This window comes from Anabrus simplex, chromosome 1 (assembly GCF_040414725.1).
Source record: "Anabrus simplex isolate iqAnaSimp1 chromosome 1, ASM4041472v1, whole genome shotgun sequence".
NCBI lineage: Eukaryota > Metazoa > Arthropoda > Insecta > Orthoptera > Tettigoniidae > Anabrus > Anabrus simplex.
In genome coordinates, this window is record NC_090265.1 from 1,287,920,817 (window position 1) to 1,287,940,893 (window position 20,077).

The 20,077-nt window shown below is 39.0% G+C and overlaps 1 protein-coding gene across 1 annotated transcript in view; it reads left to right on the plus strand.

Annotated features, from left to right (window-relative positions):
- Positions 1-20,077, plus strand: part of LOC136858735 (serine-rich adhesin for platelets) — a 274,358-nt gene that overhangs the window by 65,884 nt on the left and 188,397 nt on the right. The window contains exon 2 of the mRNA XM_068225735.1: positions 12,832-13,263. Coding sequence (XP_068081836.1) covers positions 12,832-13,263 — 432 coding nt within the window. The remainder of the gene's footprint in view (positions 1-12,831; positions 13,264-20,077) is intronic.

The window sequence follows — 20,077 nt, forward strand, 5'->3', positions numbered from 1 at the left end:
CTGTGGCTCGGGGACTGTGAGTTCTTGTTCGTCTTGAAACACATCTTCATTTGCAGACAATATATCACGCTACTAAACACCACAGAAACACACAATAGTGATTACATTCCTTCAGATAGGGTTGGCGTCAAAAAGGGCATCCAGCCTTAAAACTGAGTCAAGTTTAAATAAATAAATAAAATAATTAAATAAATAAATAAATAAATAAATAATGTACATACATCATTATAGACCGTTATGTCTTTCAGCGTTCAGTCTGCAAGCCTCTGTGTATTTACTACACGTCGCCACAATCTTCTTTATGCAACTAGCTCTGGCTTCATTAAGTTCTATACCCCTTAACTTTAAATCGTTAGAAGCTGAGTCTAACCATCGTCGTCTTGGTCTCCTTCTACTTCTCTTACCCTCCATAACAGAGCCCATTATTCTCGTAGGTAACCTATCCTCCTTCATTCGTCTCACCACCGAAGCCGGTTTATGCATACAGCTCCATCCATCGACTTTATTCCTATCATAGCCTTTACTTCCTCATTCCTAATACCCTCCTGCCATTGTTCCCACATGTTCTTACCAGCAGTCATTCTCGCGACTTTCAGGTCTGTTACTTCTAACTTATGAATAAGATATCCTGACTCCACAGAGCTTTCGCTCCCGTAAAGCAAAGTTGGTCTGAAAACAGACCGATATAAAGATAGTTTGGTCCGGGAGCTGACTTCTTTCTTACAGAATACTGTTGATCGCAACTGCGAGCTCACTGCATTAGCTTTACTGCACCTTGATTCAATCTCACTTACTATATTACCACCCTGGCAGAACACACATACTAAATTCTTGAAATTATATATCTGTTCCAGCTTTGTATCACCAATCTGACATTCGATTCTCTTGGATTTCTTACCAACTGACATCTATTTAGTCTTCGAAATGCTAATTTTCTGACCATACTCATTGCACATACTGTATTTTCAAGTTCCAAGATATTAGACTGCAGGCTTTTGCACAATCTGCCATTAACACTAAGTCATCATCATAGGACAGACTGCTTACTATATTTCCACCTAACTGAATCTCTCCCTGCCACTTGATACCTTTCAGCAGATGATCCATATAAACTACCAACAACAAAGGTGAAATATTATAGCCTGGTCTAACCCTGTAATAACCTTGAACCAAGAACTCATTCTACCATCAATTCTCACTTCAGCCCAATTATTGTCAACATAAATGCCTTTGATTGATTTTAATAATCTACCATTAATTTCATAGTTCCCCAGTATGGCGAACATCTATTCCCTCGGTACCCTGTCATAATTCCTCTAGATCTAAGAAACATAAACACAACTGTCTATTCCTCTCGTAGATTTTTTCAATTACCTGGCGCATACTGAAAATCTAATCCTGACAGCCCCTCTGTGGTCTGAAACCACACTGGTTTTCATCCAACTTCCTCTTAACCACTGATCACACCCTCCCTTCCAAGATGACAGTGAATGTTTTGCCTTCCTGTTTTGCCTGCAGATCAAGGTACCTTACCAACACTCATTGCTAATTTTATTACGCTATGAAGCCATTTAATCCCTTCCTTCCCACTCGAATTGACCATTTCATGTCTAATTTAATCTATTTCTCCTGCTTTATGACAATGGAGTTTATTTACGACCTTTTCCACTTCCTCAAGCGTAATTTCAGCAACATCATTTTCTTTCTCCCCATGAGATCGGTTGTTCGCGACACTACCTGGAAGATTTCCTTTTACGTTGAGAAGATTTTCAAAATATTCCCTCCACCTGTCCAGTGGTTCCCTGGGATCTACATGTACTGAGTTCACCTAAATTACCCAAAACAGTGTTCATTTCCTTTTTCACACCCTCCGTATGATGCTTTATTATTGTCCAGAAAGGTTTTTCTGCTTCTTGATCTAGCCTTTCCAGGTTATTACCAAAATCTTCCCAAGACTTCCTTTTTTATTCAACGACTATTTGTTTCGCTCTGTTTCTTTCAACTACGTACAATTCCCTGTCTGCATCAGCCCTTGTTTGGAGCCATTTCTGATAAGCCTTCTTTTACGTTTACAAGTTGCTCTCACTTCATCATTCCACCAAGATGTTCGCCTTTTCCCATCTTTACACACAGTTGTTCCTAGGCATTCCCTTGCTGTTTCAGCAGCAGCATCCCTGTATGTCACTCATTCTCTTTCTATATCGTGAACCTGCTTGCTGTCTATTGTTCGAAACTTCTCACTAATCATATCCATGTACTTCTGTCTAATTTCCTCGTCCTGGAGATTTTCTACCCTTATTCATCTGTAGACAGATTTCACTTTCTCTATCCTGGGCCTAGATATACTTAGTTCACTACAGATCAGATAGTGGTCTGTATCATCGAAAAGTCCACGGAAAACCCGTACATTCCTAACAGATTTTATGAATTAGAAATCGGTTAAGATATAGTCTATTATTGATCTGGTACCCTTACCCTCCCATGTGTAGCGGTGAATAGCCTTATGCTTGAAGAATGTGTTCGTAACTGCTAACCCATAGTAGCACACAAGTCCAGTAAACGCTTTTCTATTAACTTCCTTATCTCCCCCACATTCACCTTTCGTATCCTTCAGTTCTATTTCCAACTTTCAAATTGAAATTACCCATTATCACTATCCTATCCTTGCCGTTGATCCTGACTACGATGTCACTCAATGCTTCATAAAACTTGTCAACTTCATCCTCATCTGCACCCTCACATCGTGAATACACTGATACAATTTTCGTCCTAATTCCTCCAACTGCCAAATCTACCCACATCATTCGCTCATTTACGTGCCTAACAAAGACTCTGTTGTGTGTAATAGTATTCCTGATGTTCAGGCCTAACCCACGCTCTGTCCTTCCATTTTTAACACCCGTCAAGTACGCTTTATAATCTCCTATCTCTTCCTGTCTCCCCCTTAACCGAATACCGTGTACTCGTAGCACATCCAGATGCATCCTGCTTGCTAACTCATACAGTTCTACTTACTTTCTTCCATAAGCCCCATTAATATTGATAGCTCCCCATCGAAATCCATTTCGTTCGCCAAGTTGTTTCAAAGGAGTCCCTCGCCTGTCAAATGGGAGTGGGACTCCGTTACTCCCGTAGGTCCGAGGCTTGCGTAAAATATTCTGAGCTCAGTAAATTCATGAAGCAGGATGCTAACTTACTTTCACATAGTCCAAGTGAGGATCTCTCTTCTAACGGGTTAGGGACCATCAGTGGTTTGTGTAGTCCTAGCCGCCTAAGCGCAATGAGCGCCATGAATCAATATGTCCGAGATTCCCACTCCCATTGTGCAGCAACTGGTATCCCGAATCTGAGGACCACTTACTAGGCCACTCAGCCGTTGCCCATGGTTCACGAACTAGGACGTGACTGCAGTAACCCACGTCAAGATCCATATAAATAAATAAATAAATAAATAAATAAAATAAATAAATAAATAAATAAATACTTGGCAACTCCAAGAAATTCGGAAAAATACCAGAAGTAGAAGAAATTGTGTTTATATAGTGACTGTTTAACAAGGGTGAAGTTAACTGGCAATTCCAAATTCGTATTTTAGATGACATTCAGATTAAGTAGTTATGCAAGTTTCGAGAAATTCGGTTAAAAATTCAGTAATAAGATATAAGAGAGTGTTCTCTAAGCAATGCATACTGCCAGTGAACAGGATAGGTTAACGGTGTTTTATTTATTTAATCGTGTCAGAAACATACATTATATCTTACAATAATATCAGGACAATAACAAATCTGGTACTATACCCAGTAATTATTTCTGATGATGGCATCCATTTCGTTCGCCAAGTTGTTTACAACGAGTCCCTCGCCTGTCAAATGTGAGTGGGACTCCGTTACTCCCGTAGGTCTATGAATTAATTTTTTTACAAGTTGTTTTACGTCGTACTGACACAGATAGGTTTTATGACGACGACGGGACAGGAACGGACTAGGAGTGGGAAGGAAGCGGCCGTGGCCTTAATTAAGGTACAGCCCCAGCATTTGCCTGGTGTGAAAATAGGAAACCACGGAAAAGCATGTTAAGTGCTGCCGACAGTGGGTTTCGAACCTACTATCTCCCGAATACTGGATACTGGCCGCACTTGAGCGACTGCAGCTATCGAGCTCGGTTATGAAATAGTCTTGTCAGCGCAAAATACAGATTACTAACCAATCCATAATACCAACTTCCCTATACTCATTCATTATAAGACTTCGGCCACAGTGCAGGCAGCGAGCGGAGCGTTGCCGCTATCGAGAAGTTGAAGAGCGGGGAGGAAAGAGCTGCTGTGTGGACATCTGGCGGGAGTCAGTAAGCGGCGCGGCGTCTCCCCTGCACGTGGTGATTAGATAATGGCATTTTCAAAGTTTTCTAGTTTGTCTCTGCTTTTAGAAATTTGTTATCTATACTGAAGAATTCGACGTCGGACTAGGAGTGAATTTCGTGATCATCCAGTAAATAAATAACGTGAAATTCATGGGGAATTTCATCATTTATATGGAGAAATGAATTGATTTCCTGATAAGAATTTTCAAATATACTTAAATGTCCATTCCAACGTTTGATTTCTTACTAAAACTTAAGGCGCAACTACAGAAGCAAGTCACCAACTTCCAGAGACCCATAAAAGTCAGATGTAGTGCCGGACACAAGTTTTCATCTCGGCAATATATTACAAAGGATAATAATAATAATAATAATAATAATAATAATAATAATAATAATAATAATAATAATAATAATAATAATAATAATAATTAAACAATAATAATTGGACGTATAATAATAATAATAATAATAATAATAATAATAATAATAATAATAATATGCATTAAAAACAATATTGTTCATGTCCATAACCGTGTTTGATGTTAAACTGAATTTATCTGGTATATTTAAAATCGTTCCAATCTCTTTCCAGGCTGTCTTTGTCACTATTAGGTTTTTGAAGTTCTTCTCTCTGTCGTTCCATAGGAAGGTTCGTGTTTGAACTTCAGAAATTAGCACTTTCATCTCTTCTCTTGTTAATTCACTAACAGTCATTGCGAGCGACGCAGCTGAAATCTCAAACAGTAGTGAGCGGGTAGCGACGGGTAACATCCTTGAACCATCTTCCCCTTCAAAATGACGCCCCGCAGGTACTATGGTCACATGCATTTGCTAACCTAGGTTTGAGTTTCATGTATGCCGCCACACAACCCACCGCTCCGCTCGCCGCTTGCGCTGTGGCCGAAGCCTTCATTGATGATAAGACTAGGTACTTCATTCAAGCAGCATCTGCCTGGAATGTTCACATTCAGCAAGCGACTCCGGGAAAAACATCTGTTGCTGTCAGCATTTCTTGATGAAGGTACTCTTTCCTTTACAAAAATTTCTCTTGAGTACTATGGGACAACGGAATTCGTATATGAACAGAGGTTAATATCAACCAGTAATAAAACCAGCCATATTGTGCGGCGTAGAGTGGTGGCCTGCAAAGAAGCAACTTGCTGCTTAGATGAAAATACTGAGATGTGATGGCTGAGCCACACTATTGGACAACATGAGAAAGGACAACATTCGCGGGAGTTTCAAAGTCACTTCCATTTCTGGCAAACATTTCGAGAGCAGGCTAAGGTGGTACGGCCATTTCAATAGAAGCCCAAAAGACCATATGATTCGGATAGCAATGTAAATCAAAACTCAACCGCGAAGCCGAGGAAAACTCGTCAAACTTTGATGTACATTGTAGGTTTTTAAACCTACTGGAAGCCCAATTAAATCCAACAATAACCCAGGAGAGAAGGAATTTGAGAATTCAGATTAAGAAATCGGACCGCAAATGAAGCAGGACGAAGGCCACGAGAAAGAAAAGAACTGATGAGAGTGACACACTCCTTACTGGGTCAAGTAAAATACACCACAGTTCTTGTTCATGTTTATCATAAACGAATAAAAATTCAACGGCCAGACATGTCAGTTAATTAACGTAAACTTAGAATGATAATATGATAATATAATAATTCTAAAAGCGCGTATTTCATTTCTCCATACCTGAGTTTAACTAACATAATACAACCACACATCAGCACCACATATTTTAATTGATTCAATTGATAAGTGGTATGGCAGTGTTTGTCTTGCCACTGATGCTTTCACGGCCCGTACTTATGGTAGACATGATTAAAACGTAAAGAATTTCACCTTAGTTCCTTGACACGGCATAAGCCCAAAAGCCTATATCATGTCTATAGTGTTTGTCTGTCCGACTCGTTGGCTGAATGGTCAGCGTACTGGCCTTCAGTTCAGAGGGTCCCGGGTTCGATTCCCGGCCGGGTCGGGGATTTTAACCTTCATTGGTTAATTCCAATGGCCAGGGGGCTGGGTGTTTGTACTGTCCCCAACATCCCTGCAACTCTTACACCACACATAACACTATCCTCCACCACAATAACACGCACTTAAATACACATGGCAGATGCCACCCACCCTCATCGGAGGGTCTGCCTTACAAGGGCTGCACTCTGCTAGAAATAGTTACATGAAATTATTATTAGTGTTTGTCTTGCAAATACTTAAACCATTATTCTCTTCCGGCACCCGACAAATTTAGAATTTTAAAATCCGTATACAATATTTGTAGTTATATTTAGAGGATTAATCATTTGTTTTATTGCAAATAGTGAGAGAGTTGGCGCGTTTCGGGCCATGCAGCTGTTAGCATTCATTCGGATGAACTCCACTATCGGCTGGCCTGAAGATGGCTTTCCATAATTTACTGTTATCAAACCAGTCTGTACCTTAACTAAGGTGGTGGTTGCTTCCTTCCCAGGCATACCCTTTCCAATCCCATTGTTGCCAGAAAAAATCTGTTTGAGTTGGTAGTCATTAAACCAACTGCAAAAAAATGTATCATAAATAAAGAGTTTTTGAGATGTGAATTGCATTGGATGGCACACGCCGTTCTATAGTTAATAACAATTTTCATTTCAGTTTTCATCTAGAAGTTTCCACATTCTTACTGATAATTTAATGGAAAAAAGTACATTGGACACGAAAGAAAAATTACGCTTTGAGATATTACATCGGAATATTTACACAATTTGGCATTTTCCTTCAACCATAAATTTAACTATTTCTTATTTCCGGATACCGTGGCTGTTCGCAATATTTGTTGCCTAGATTTTCCTTGCTTGTGCTATCTACACAGATGTTCTTTGTCAAAGCAAAGATGTCGTTCCTCCAGTAGTCACTAGATTGAATCCGGAGTGGTTTAGCAACATCATATTCATTCTTGGCTTTCAGTGCTATAACCATCAAAAACTGTTCAGTGTTTACCTTACTTTCTGCCGAATGTAAAGTAAAATATTACTTTCAAAATGACTTACCTCTACGACAGAAAAAAATAAGGAAGTACAGTTTTTAAATAATATACCAATAATTGATATACAGACTGCTTAGTTTCTGTAAAGTCATAAATAATACTTCAAACATCTGTTCGTTATGGTGCCTGAAATGTTAGTGCAAACATTAGATTTGAATTTAGGGTGTTTATGAATTTAAGTCGGTTTAGCACTGAATAGAGCTATAAAATTATAAATATGTGACATGTCAAGAGTAGGTTACTATTTCAAAGTTAAAACTTTCAGTACTATATATAAATGATTATAAAATGATCATTTTCAAAATGGCTTACCTCTACGAAGAAGAAAATCAGGAAGCACAGTTTTTAAATAATATACTAATAATTAATATACAGACTGCGTTGTTGCTGTAAAGTCATAAAAAAGCACTTCAAAAATCCTCTCCTGTGAACCATGTGACATTTCCGCGGTGGGCAGGCTAGCGTGTCCCAGTGAAGCAGGTAGCCGAGCCGTTGGTGCAACCATCTGTCGAGAGACCGGACTAACGAATCGTTCATCGAAAGGGAGGGGGGGTAGCAGCCTTTCGGAAGTTACAAGTGCGGCAGTCTAGATTATTGACTGATATGGTCTTGTAATATTATTTAACATGGCTTAGCTGTGTTGATACTGCTACACGGCTGAAAGCAACACGAAACTACAGCTGTAACAAACTCCCGAGGACATGCAGCTTTCTCTGTATGAATGATGTACTGATGATGGCTTCATCCCGGGTAAAATATTCCAGAGGTAAAATAGTCCCCCATTCGGATCTCCAGTTGGGGGCTACACGAGAGGGGGCAATCATCATGGAGGTGGATACTGACATTCTGCGAGTCGGAGCGTGGAAGTTTGAATCGTTGCGGTAGGTTAGAGAATCTGAAAAGGGAGATGGATAGGCTAAAGTTATATGTAGCTGGTATACGTGAAGTACGTTGACAGGAAGAGCAGGATTTTTGGTCAGGCGACTACAGAATTATCAACACAAAATCAAACGGGGGAAATGCAGGAGTTGGTTTAGTAATGAATAAGAAAATACGGTACCGGGACCAGCATAGTGAGAGGATTATTGTTGTCAATTAGACACCAAGCCCATGCCTACCACAATATTGCAGGTGTATATGCCTACTAGTTCAGCGGATGATGAGGAAATTGAAAGAATATACGAATCTAATTTAATACAATATGTAAAAGGTGACGAGAATCTAATTGTGATCGGCGACTGGAATGCAGTGGTAGGCCAAGGGATAGAAGGCAACATAGTAGGAGAATTCGGATTGAGGGAAAGGAATGAAAGAGGAAGCCGGCTGGTTGAATTCTGCACAGATTATAATTTAGTCATTGCTAACACTCGGTTCAAACACCACAAGCGACGGCTGTATACATGGACGAGACCTGGAGACACTGGAAGATATCAAATAGACTTCATTATGATCAGGCTGAGATTCAGAAACCAGGTGTTGGATATCAAAACTTTCCCAGGAGCAGATGTGGACTCTGATCACAACCTGTTGGTCATGAAATGCCATCTGAAATTGAAGAAGAAAGGAAGAAATGCAAGGAGATGGGATCTAGACAAGTTAAAGAAAAGAGTGTGAGGGATTGTTTCGAGAAACATGTAACACAAGGATTAAATGAAAAGGCTGAAAGAAATACAGCAGAGGAAGAATTGACAGTCATGAAGAATGAGATCAGTAAGGCTGCTGAAGAAAAGTTAGGAAGAAAGGAAATATAACTAAGAAACAATGGATAACTCAAGAGATACTAGATCTGATTGACGAATGGCGAAAGTACAAGAATGCAAAAATGAGGAGGGCAGAAAAGAATTCAGGCGAATAAAGAATGAAGTAGATAGAAATTTCAAGACAGCTAAGGAATAAGAAAGCCGGTGCTGACAAGTTTGAAAACTACCGCAGCATTAGTTTGGTGTCTCACGCCTGCAAAATTTTAACACTTATTATTTACAGAATAATGAAAAGACAAGTTGAAACATAGTTGGGAGAAGATCGATTTGGCTTCAGAAGAAATGTGGGAACATGTGACGCAATCCTGACTTAACGCCTGATCTTAGAGGAACGAATTAGGAAAGACGAGCTCACGTACATGGCTTTCTTAGATCTAGAAAAGGTATTTGGTAATATTGATTAAACCAAGCTGTTTGAGATTCTGAAGGTGATCGGGATTAGATACCGAGAAAGGAGAATTATCGACAATCTATACAAAAATCAGTCTGCAGTAACAATAATCAAGGGCTTTGAAAAAGAGGCAGCAATCCAGAAAGGAGTGAGGCAAAGCTGCAGTATGTCTCTCTCCTTTTCAGTAATGAAATGTCGTATGGCTTTTAGTACCGGGAAATCCCAGGACGGGTTCGGCTCGCCAAGTGCAGCTCTTTTGATTTGACTCCCGTAGGCAACCTGCGGGTCGTGATGAGGATGAAATGATGTTGAAGACAACACAAACACCCAGCCCCCGCGCGACGGAAATTAACCAATGGTGGTTAAAATTCCAGACCCTGCCGGGAATCGAACCCGGGACCCCTGTGACCAAAGGCCAGCACGCTAACCATTTAGCCATGGAGCCGAACACCTTTTCAGTGTTTACATAGAATAGGCGATAAAGGAAGTGAAAGAGGTATTTGGAAAGGGAATCAAAACCATGAGATTTGCCGATCATATTGTTACTTTATCTGACTGCAAAAGATCTGGAGAAACTGCTGAATGGTATGGACAGTGTCTTAGGGAAGGAATACAAGATTAAAATAAATAAGTCCAAAACAAAAATAATGGAGTGCGGTCAAAAAAAAGTCAGGTGATGCAGGAAATATTAGATTAGGAAATGAAGTCTTAAAGGAAGTAGATGACTGTTCTTACTTGGGTAATAAAATAACTGGTGACGGTAGATGTAAGGAGGACATAAAATGCAGACAGGATATTTGTTCATCTCTAACATTGATATAGCAATTAGAAAGATATTTTTGAAAACGTTTGTCTGGAGCGTTGCTTTGTATGGAAGCGAAACATGGACGATAACTAGGTCAAAAAGAAATAGAATAGAAGCGTTTGGAATGTGGTGTTACAGAAGAATGCTGAAGGTGAGATGGGTAGATAGAATCACGAATGAAGACATATTGAATCGAATTGGTGGAAGGAGATCGATTTGGATAAATTTGACCAGAAGAAGAGATAGAATGATAGGAAAATGAAATGGCGTATGGCTTTTAGTGCTGGGAGTGTCCGAGGACATGTTCGGCTCGCCAGATGCAGGTCTTTTGATTCGACTCCCGTAGGCGACTAGCGCGTCGTGATGAGGATGAAATGATGATGAAGACGACACATACACCCAGCCCCAGTGCCGGGAATCGAACCCGGGACTCCTGTGGCCGAAGGCCAGCACGCTAACCATTTAGCCATGGAGCCGGACATTAAATCCCATTACATGGTATAAAAAAATCAAATGCTTCTTCACAAACTGACAACTTTAAAAGGTGTAAAATGTAAATATAAAACTAAAAGGTGAAATTTAACAACAACATGAATTTAATATAGTAAAGACTTAACATCTTACCTAAAACAAGCATAAACTTCATAACGTGAATTATATATTTCATTTCTTGAATACACACACATCAAAAATGTTATGCATCACCTGTGAATTCCATAAACACATTCCTCCTCGACCTACGTTCAAATGATCCAAAACACCTCGACCTTTGACCTGAACAATCTATCATAAGCATAACCACTTCATTGGATGTCGGTGAGGCATTTATATGTGTACCTTCTATCAGACAACGTTGTAGGACTTTTTCCATCAGTGTATGAACGTTCTGCGATGGCCAGACAACCGAATATTAATGTTTGATCACACGCGATTGTTGCTCTATAACCACAAGGACTGTCAACAAGAGACTTTGCGAGGCGAATAGCGGTGAGCCACAGTGATGTGGTAAGGACTCGGAATCGTTTTCAAAACACAAGTACCGGGCGAGTTGGCCGTGCGGTTAGGAACGCGCGTCTGTGAGCTTGCATCTGGGAGATAGTGGGTTCGAATCCCACTATCAGCAGCCCTGAAGATGGTTTTCCGTGGTTTCCCATTTTCACACCAGGCAAATGCTGGGGCTGCACCTCAATTAAAGCCAAGGCCGCTTAATTCTAACTTCCAGGTCTTCCCCATCCCATCGTCGCCATAAACCTATCTGTGTCGGTGCGACGTAAAGCCACTAGCAAAAAACACATGTAGTGTTCATGAATTGCCCCATACTGATCGCCCTCGGGCAACAACTGCGTTAGACGACCAGTATCTGAGACTTTTAGCCCGCAGGAATTCCGACCACACTGTCACCATGATTAACAATGACTTTATGGGGTCCACCGGGAGGCATGTGCCCAACTAAAATGTACGAAACAGACTCTACAGCGCCTCTCTGCATTCTAGATGGCCATGGAAAGGCCCGGCCTTAAACCCAGAAACTCTGCTGAACGATACAGTTGGGCACAAAATCACCAAGAAAAGACCATGGCAAACTTGAGCAAATTTCTCTTCTCAGGTGAATACCGCATATGTCTGATACCCGATAGCCGTCGACGACGTGTGAGGAGGGCACCTAGTAATGCTGCATGCCAGAGACGTCCCGTCCATTGTCTGCAGAAAGGTGGCAGATCAGTGATGTTCTGGGGTGGCGACATGTCGTGGCGTCGGATGCCGTTGTTATCCATCTAGGGCACTCTCAACGCTTCCCAATACAGGGATAATAATCATAGTTGAACCGTTTGATCAACATTTCGGGGAATAATTCAAATTTATGGATGAAAATTCCCGCGTCCATCGTGCAGACATCATCACTGATTTCATCAATCGTGCCGCTATTGCCCGACTGGATTCGCCTTCACGTTCCTTCTATATGAATCCCATAGAACATGCTTCGGATCGATTGAAGAGAGCTATTCAAACATGTATCTTCCCACCACGAAATCAACGGTAGTTAGTCATGATCAGCGCACAGATGACGCAAACAATAGCAACACTAGAAACATAATGAATATCTGGCTGATATGATCAATCCTGCCGAGAAATAAGATATTCAGTCTCATACAATGCATCCTATAATATTTTTGCTAGTAGAGACGATGCGTACTGCTTCCTTGTGAGAAGTGTGTGTAATTCATATACTGATTCAATGTCTCCTTTAATAATACATTGATTTAGAGTAAGAGTTCGCAGCGTAATTTTTTAATGTCCTTTGAAATTTCCATGAAATTTAATGTGTAAATAATTTTACCTTTTGCGCTCTAATTACGTCCAGTATTTCTTCACGTTCCTTAAATAATTGTTTCATGTACTAAAAATAGTAAAGTTGGGCACAGGTGTAAAAATGTTCAAGCAATTATTATCTCACACGGATGTTGTATTTCTGTTTCAGGATGCCAGAATGATGAGCCGCGACGAGGGAAGTCTGCGGCAGCACCGCAGTCGTCTGCTGCAGCTGGCAGAGGCCAGCAAGAGCAGCAAACGGCGCGGCTATCCCAACTCGCAGAACCGAAAGCAAATGTTGCTGCAGGATCCCAGCTATACCCCTAATATCGAACATCTGGTATTCCCTGACCGAAGGAACAGTAACCCCTCCACCCGTAGTCCCATGGTGTCTCCGGTAGGTCCCTCACTCCCCAAACAGAACAGTACACCTACTACTACCACTTCTTCTACTAAAAGTTCCAAGCCAACACGATCCCGTCTCGCTGAAGTGTTCGCTCTCACCAGACACACCCACTCTCATCCTTGTCCAACCGACCCCAAGTCTTCCAGCTCGAAAAGCAACAAGCAGAATTCTAGTTCCAGAAAAAGTTCAAGCAATGTAAGTGTACAAGTAAATTTTCTGATATTTACTTACGTAAGAATTGCGGATCGAGTGTTTACTAAAATATTTTGCATATTTTTATGTGCACTGCCACTAAGTCTTGTTAGAATTCTAATTGATAATTTATGGTCTTAAATTTTGCCCAAAATTATTGTTGTTTTTAACTGTATTAAATAATTAAATGTTGTTTGTAATATAATTTAGAATCAAATTGGATTACGGAGTGGAGGATGGAATTGTATCGTTTGCTGTAGTAGTAAGTACAATAAGAATTGGAATCCCTAGATGTACTGCAAAGAGCAGAGTTAGCAAAAATGAGTATAATCTCCTAAATCTTTCTTCCATTTTATTGAGAGTGATACTCGTGTGAATTTGGTCCAGTTTTACGGCCGATTGATCTTCCTAACACTAGCACTATATAGAGAAGTATATTCCCTACTACGTGTTTTAGTGGTGGTTGGTAGTGTTGCGTCTTGTGTGTAGAAGAAGAGATGTATACTTGAACCCTTGACTTACCATTCCATCGTTGGTCGGCCACAGCTGCTGCAGTAGAGCAATATCGAACTCTTAAATCTTGGGGCCGTAGCGGGAATAATTCGGTCACGATCTTAACCAAACGATGGGGTTCAGAAGAGAGCCTAACTACTTGAAATGAGGAGCAAATATGTGCTTACTAACTTTTATTGAATCAATTAACTGCACAAGAAAATCATTTATATAAAATCCTTGATCAAGAATAATTTAATTATTTAATGTTTCAAACGCAGTCGCATTGCATGGCGTTAGTTTTATTGAATACAGTATCAAAGAATTTTCTTCGGGGAAAAGTAGAAATATAACAGATTAGTGGATGGCGATACTGGAATGTGAAAAGAAAACCTGAAAATCGGCCACCTATTGATGCAAACGATAACTGATAATTAGTCCACACGATCCGTGGAAAATCTGACTTTCAACAAATAGAGTTCCAGATTTACTCTTAATTAAGGTTATCCACCAGTCAAATACCCTGTCGGATATGGGAACACCCGCCGAATGGACCCTTAATCGAACAAAATTGACTATCAGTTGCTTTGGATAGGTTGCGAAATATTACTGGAAAGCATGGTGTTCACTACAAGTTAACAGCAGCATTCACAATTGAAATTAAAATTCCACCATGTATTGTAATCTCGTGACACCCTTAAGTTGTAAAATAATCCCAATGCTGGAACGTGCATCACCCAAAGAGCTGTTCAGAAGGAACCAACAACAACATGATCCGAGAGGACTTTACGTTACGTCATTCTGAAGGAATAAAACTGCGAAATGCAGGAAATACTTATTCATCACGCATTTAGAAGAAATGCCAAATATTGAAGTTAATTAAAAGTGGCAAATCACTTGGAAAATGTTATTATAAAACCAACTTTCAGTTTATAAATGGTTACGTTGCGCTTAATAAAATTACAAGTCCACATAGTAAAATAAAATAAAAATACAAGAGTTCTTTCCTTTACAACAACGACTACCATTACAGATCCATCTAATTATTGTTTGTCCCAAAAAACTAGCTACAAAGTTATTGATCGACCACAATTAACTGCATATATAAATGAAAGATCGAAATAAATTGAAAATAAAATATATTACGGGCTGACGAATCGAACCCGCATTCGTAACTCTAGTCTCACACAAATAAGCTGAGTGTCAACACGCACACTAGCAAAGCAAACGGACTTCAGAACGAAAAAACAATTAAGTCCGTAAATAAAATAAAATACTGAAGTTCAATGAACCCAAAACACGCGTGGCGAACTGCAGTAATATTCAAATCACCGTTAGCTCAGTACCCAATATTGGACAACCCTCACGTTCATGCCACTAGTGGTTCCATAATCTTAGGTAAACACTTTCCAGCTAGTAAGGGCTGTGCGCAAAATATGGCATCAGTATTACTTAGCTAAAACTCTTCGAATTGCATACACTACTGCAGACCATCGCTCAAGTCACTTCGCAAAAACACCTAATCTAAGACTTGAGTATATACAGCCGACATCCTAAACCTATCGTAGGGCCTACCTAATGGATACACACCCTAACACTAACCTCAATGTACACACCCACACCTACCTAAACCTATCGTTGAGCGTGAACTAGGACGTCTCATCATCAGTATACGTCATAAATCTATTGTCGAGTGGAAATTGGGTTATCTACGCTTCCTCTAGAATGTCAGGCGAAATCGTAACTTCAAACACACTCTTAGATATTTTAGCTGTAAACCTTGTCGAAACTAATAGCACGCAATGAAACAAATCTTGCCACAGAATGAACGCAAGTCGGGAAATGCAACTAAGTCCCTATCTTGTTAATAAACGTGGAATTGAAAATAAATAACGCGTGGCAAGCAATCCACAACTCAAGCACGATCTCGGCGTGCGCAATGAAGTTTGGAAAAATAATAATGATTTTAACACACGTCTAACATTACGTGAATATCGCCAAACAGTAATCATCACCACCGCAGAAATCCACACTATAATTCTAGGGTGAGGCCCTCACTTCGCCTACCATCTCACTATTCCAAATATCCATATCAATTAACTATACAGTGAAACGAAATTCATTGAGTCTACACAGGCAAACTATCGCTTTAAGAACGTTCAATATCTCATCCCACAATGTTTCCGATTTAATGATAAATCATCGTCTCATAATTATGAAATTTACTGAGTAGAAATTCGTCATTACAGTCAAATAACACCAACCGTGTATTCAGAATGCTCTTCTACCCTTGAGGACGTATAAGTTTACTATAATATTCATTATGCTGACTTTACGTAAACTAGTCACTTGGATTTAACTGCCAAGAGTTACAATCTTCAACAGAAATTGTTTTTCACTGGGGATCTTAACTTGAAATCAAAATGTGCGTCAGAGAGCACTCACTTCGAACCAACCTTCGCCCGGTCAGCTGTTCCGGATTGTTAGCGGAATGAAGTTTGGAAATATAATAATGATTTTTAACACACGTCTAACATTACGTGAATATCGCCAAACAGTAATCATCACCACCGCAGAAATCCACACTATAATTCTAGGGTGAGGCCCTCACTTCGCCTACCATCTCATGAATGACGGAGCTTGCCTCAGAAATATCACATTTAATATACAGCCTGTCTCAAAAATTCTTCGCCATCAGCAAATATATAGCCTGTCTCAAAAATGCATTCTCATCACCTCTCACGGCGGTATTACACATGAAATACAGGCTTCCTCCGCCTTCAACATCTATACAACTCTTATCTTAACATATCATTCCGACACAATTCCTTTTCTTCTGTTCCAAGACTTTTCAAACCTCAATCCTCTCGTGACAAACAACTTTTATAAAAATTCTTTTTCATTTATTTTTATTACAACTTTCGGACCTCAGAAATACAACAACACACCGTGATTTCCTATATCACCGACATACACGATGTCACAAAATTTTACTTCCCATTAATAAAACATAACTTTATCAGACTTCACTGGATTTCGTGACACACGCAAATCTTATTGAACATAACTGTTAAATACACTTTTAACATAGAAACTTTTATCCCGCGGTAAATATTATTATTATTATTATTATTATTATTATTATTATTTCGACAAAAAATTCTGAACTCATACGATATTCGAAATTAAGACATTCACCACGACTACATGATCGTTCTCGCCTTCCTAATTTTACTCAATTTGAACAATATCTCAAAGAATATGAACACATTATTTAAACTTCGCATTTTATACTTTCTCGACATGAATTTGACAGCCCTGAAAAGTTTCACACGATGACCAGAAATGTAATACATTCGTCTGATCATTATCAAATAGAAATTCGACACACGCACTGAACATTTATTGGGACAAACACATTCTAACTACAACATTGATACAAATATATTTACAGACCTGCAATCGTAGTCATCATCCTGGATTCTGGCTGCATTTAGCCATATGACCTCGTGCTTAGCCTTCCATGGCTACATTTGCCATCATCTTCTTATATATATACAACTTAAGCTTACTGATTTTACACTAGGTGTCGATTAACACCGCAAATACCGCACTTTCTTGGCGTTTAACATGCGACGAGCACGCCTCTCAAATGGCAACTCCCACAGTTTTCCCAGGATCCTGCTGTCGTTTACACTACTGCTAGCCAGGTGTTCCAAACAGATAAGAAAATTAGACCTCGTGGCCAGCCTCCAGACTTCACTTTTGACAAATATTAAACTCACATAATTGTAATACAGAGAGAAACTCAGCTATTTTAATCAAATACCTAAACTTTCAAAGTTTTCATCGGCGGCGGTTCAGGAAAATTTCTATCACCTTCTATTTAATATTCTATTTGAACCATTGACACGAATATATTGCCCCCATTTTTCCCGAGCTAAGCCCAGCCAGCGAGCGAGAGATCCCGAGGTGGACCGTTCGATCGTTGGCTATCACTTTCTAGAGGCATTTAAGGGATGTCAAGGATTGATGACCAAGCAGGATAAAAAGAAATGTTAAAACAACACTCTGACATTTATTCACATAAGCAAACAATAAATGAAAATATTCTTACTGATATTTTATTGTTTTACATAGAACTTCCATAATATTGATTTCTTCCTCCTTATTTAGAGTGACACGTGTTCTTAATCTCCAGCCTTACTGTGCTGTAATGAAAACCAAAGAAAAATTAGGCCTCTTGCCTTTCCAAATCAAAATATTTGATTGAAAGAATTTTAAAAAAAATTAACATAGAGGTTCATAAAATCATTAACAACTGTCTTGCTAACGAGGGTTTTACAATAAATATGTTCAAAGCTTTACCAATTCAAAGTAGTCTCAACACGTGGTTTTAAGATGTACTCAACTGAATTTATCATTTACAGTATTTAATATTAGTCAATGACACCAACATGAACTTCAGTAGAAAATGAAAATTGATTTCAAAATTCTCAAAATTAATTAATTATTATTCTGATTATTATTATTATTATTAAGTTCTCATCATTTAATTAACCTATGTTTCATTGTCACACGATCGTGTTCTCATTAATTTTCCAATACATTATTTACCTAACGATCGTCATTAGCATTCCAGAATAATTATTTTCAATTAATTATTAATGACTTGGTTTCACCATAACTCAAAGTAATCATGCGGCTAACGAACTTCTACTTCTGATCTTTGTATTGCATTTCCATTCAAATTAATCTTAAAATATTTCAAGTTCAACTATAAATGTGCCAGAAATTTACGTTATCCACGTGTGACCTAGTTAAATAAATTTTATTTACAAATCGAGTGCCTTCGTAAGATAACGAGATGATATTTCCTTTTAAATCTCGCTAATGAAGACAATAAATCCTTTTCTAGTCTTCCTCAACTTAAGTAGACCAAATTTTCCCGTAAGGGCATGAAAATTACTTCTTAAGGCAACACACAACGATGAGTGTGATCTGCGTCGCAGCAAGTGCACGACCAGATCAAATTAAATGGGACCAACATGATACAAGAGAAATATGCATATTTACATACACACACACACATTCACACTAGGAAACACGTCTTTTATGTACATTATTTACATCGAATCCTGTTTTGGCAAGTTTATTCATGATTTTTACTAGTGGACAGGTCGCGTAATATCTAGCAGAAATAATCTGTGTACTGAAATTATTCGTCATTACTGGTGACTAGTGATCGAAGTCATGGGTATCACTTGGTAAAACACATTTCACATATCAATGTAAGTTCATCTGACTCTTGAAATTATAATGGAAGATTCTAGTAAAATCCATAAGCACTACCATCTTTTGGACTACAGGTTGAAACTATCGCGAGCGTGTGCCTTAATCGTATTATTTTTATTCCCTACCTGTGAAATACATTCGCAACACGTGCTCCAATAATTGTAATCTATCTTGCGCTCCCAATACACAAGAATAAGTCAAATATCATCATTAAATCTTCAATTGCTCAATTATACAACAAATATCCCTCAGGATTTGTCATATTACAGACCCTTCTTGAACAGAGCACATTCAATCTCACATATAAGGACTCTACTGTAAATTTATGGCTCACGAGCGTTTAATTCTGTTTTACCCGATCTTTAGTCAATATTATCATTATTTAAGTGATTATTACATCTACTGATCCTCGTGGAATATCGTAAAATTAGATGACTTCATCATAAATACAACAAGTGATCTTGAAAGACACTAGGTTCGACCCTATTCACTCAAAATGTACACGCAAATTTCAGTCCAGTAACTTTCAACATTACAAGGGAAGTAGATTTATCGTGTGGTCAGTGATGATTAAATATAGAGCTCCTAAGCATGGGAAATCATTCAAAGACAATCTACATGTCTACTCTAATAGATTCCAAATTTCATTCACACGTACCTAGTCTACCACGACACCTTAAGAAGTGGAAAAATGAAATATTTCTAACTACAACAAACTAATAGATCTACGACTTAAAGAAGAAAGACCTCTAGTTGTACAAAAGGTAAGACAGATAAATTAAATTAAAAGGGTACTCAAGTTTTAGATGGAGTTCGATTCCCGTCGACAGTCAATTATTCCAGCATTTTCCTCCGGTCAGTCTCCTTCCAATTACCAGATACGCCTCAGATTTTACAGCTCCATGGAGGCTTTGTAGCAGGTGCCCCTCGATGAAGTTGTGTTGTCGGTGGTTGTGGAATTGTCCATCTTGAGGTGTTCAGTTTCTAAGACGACTTCCGTAGAATTCCGGTCACAAGCTGTAACTGAGAT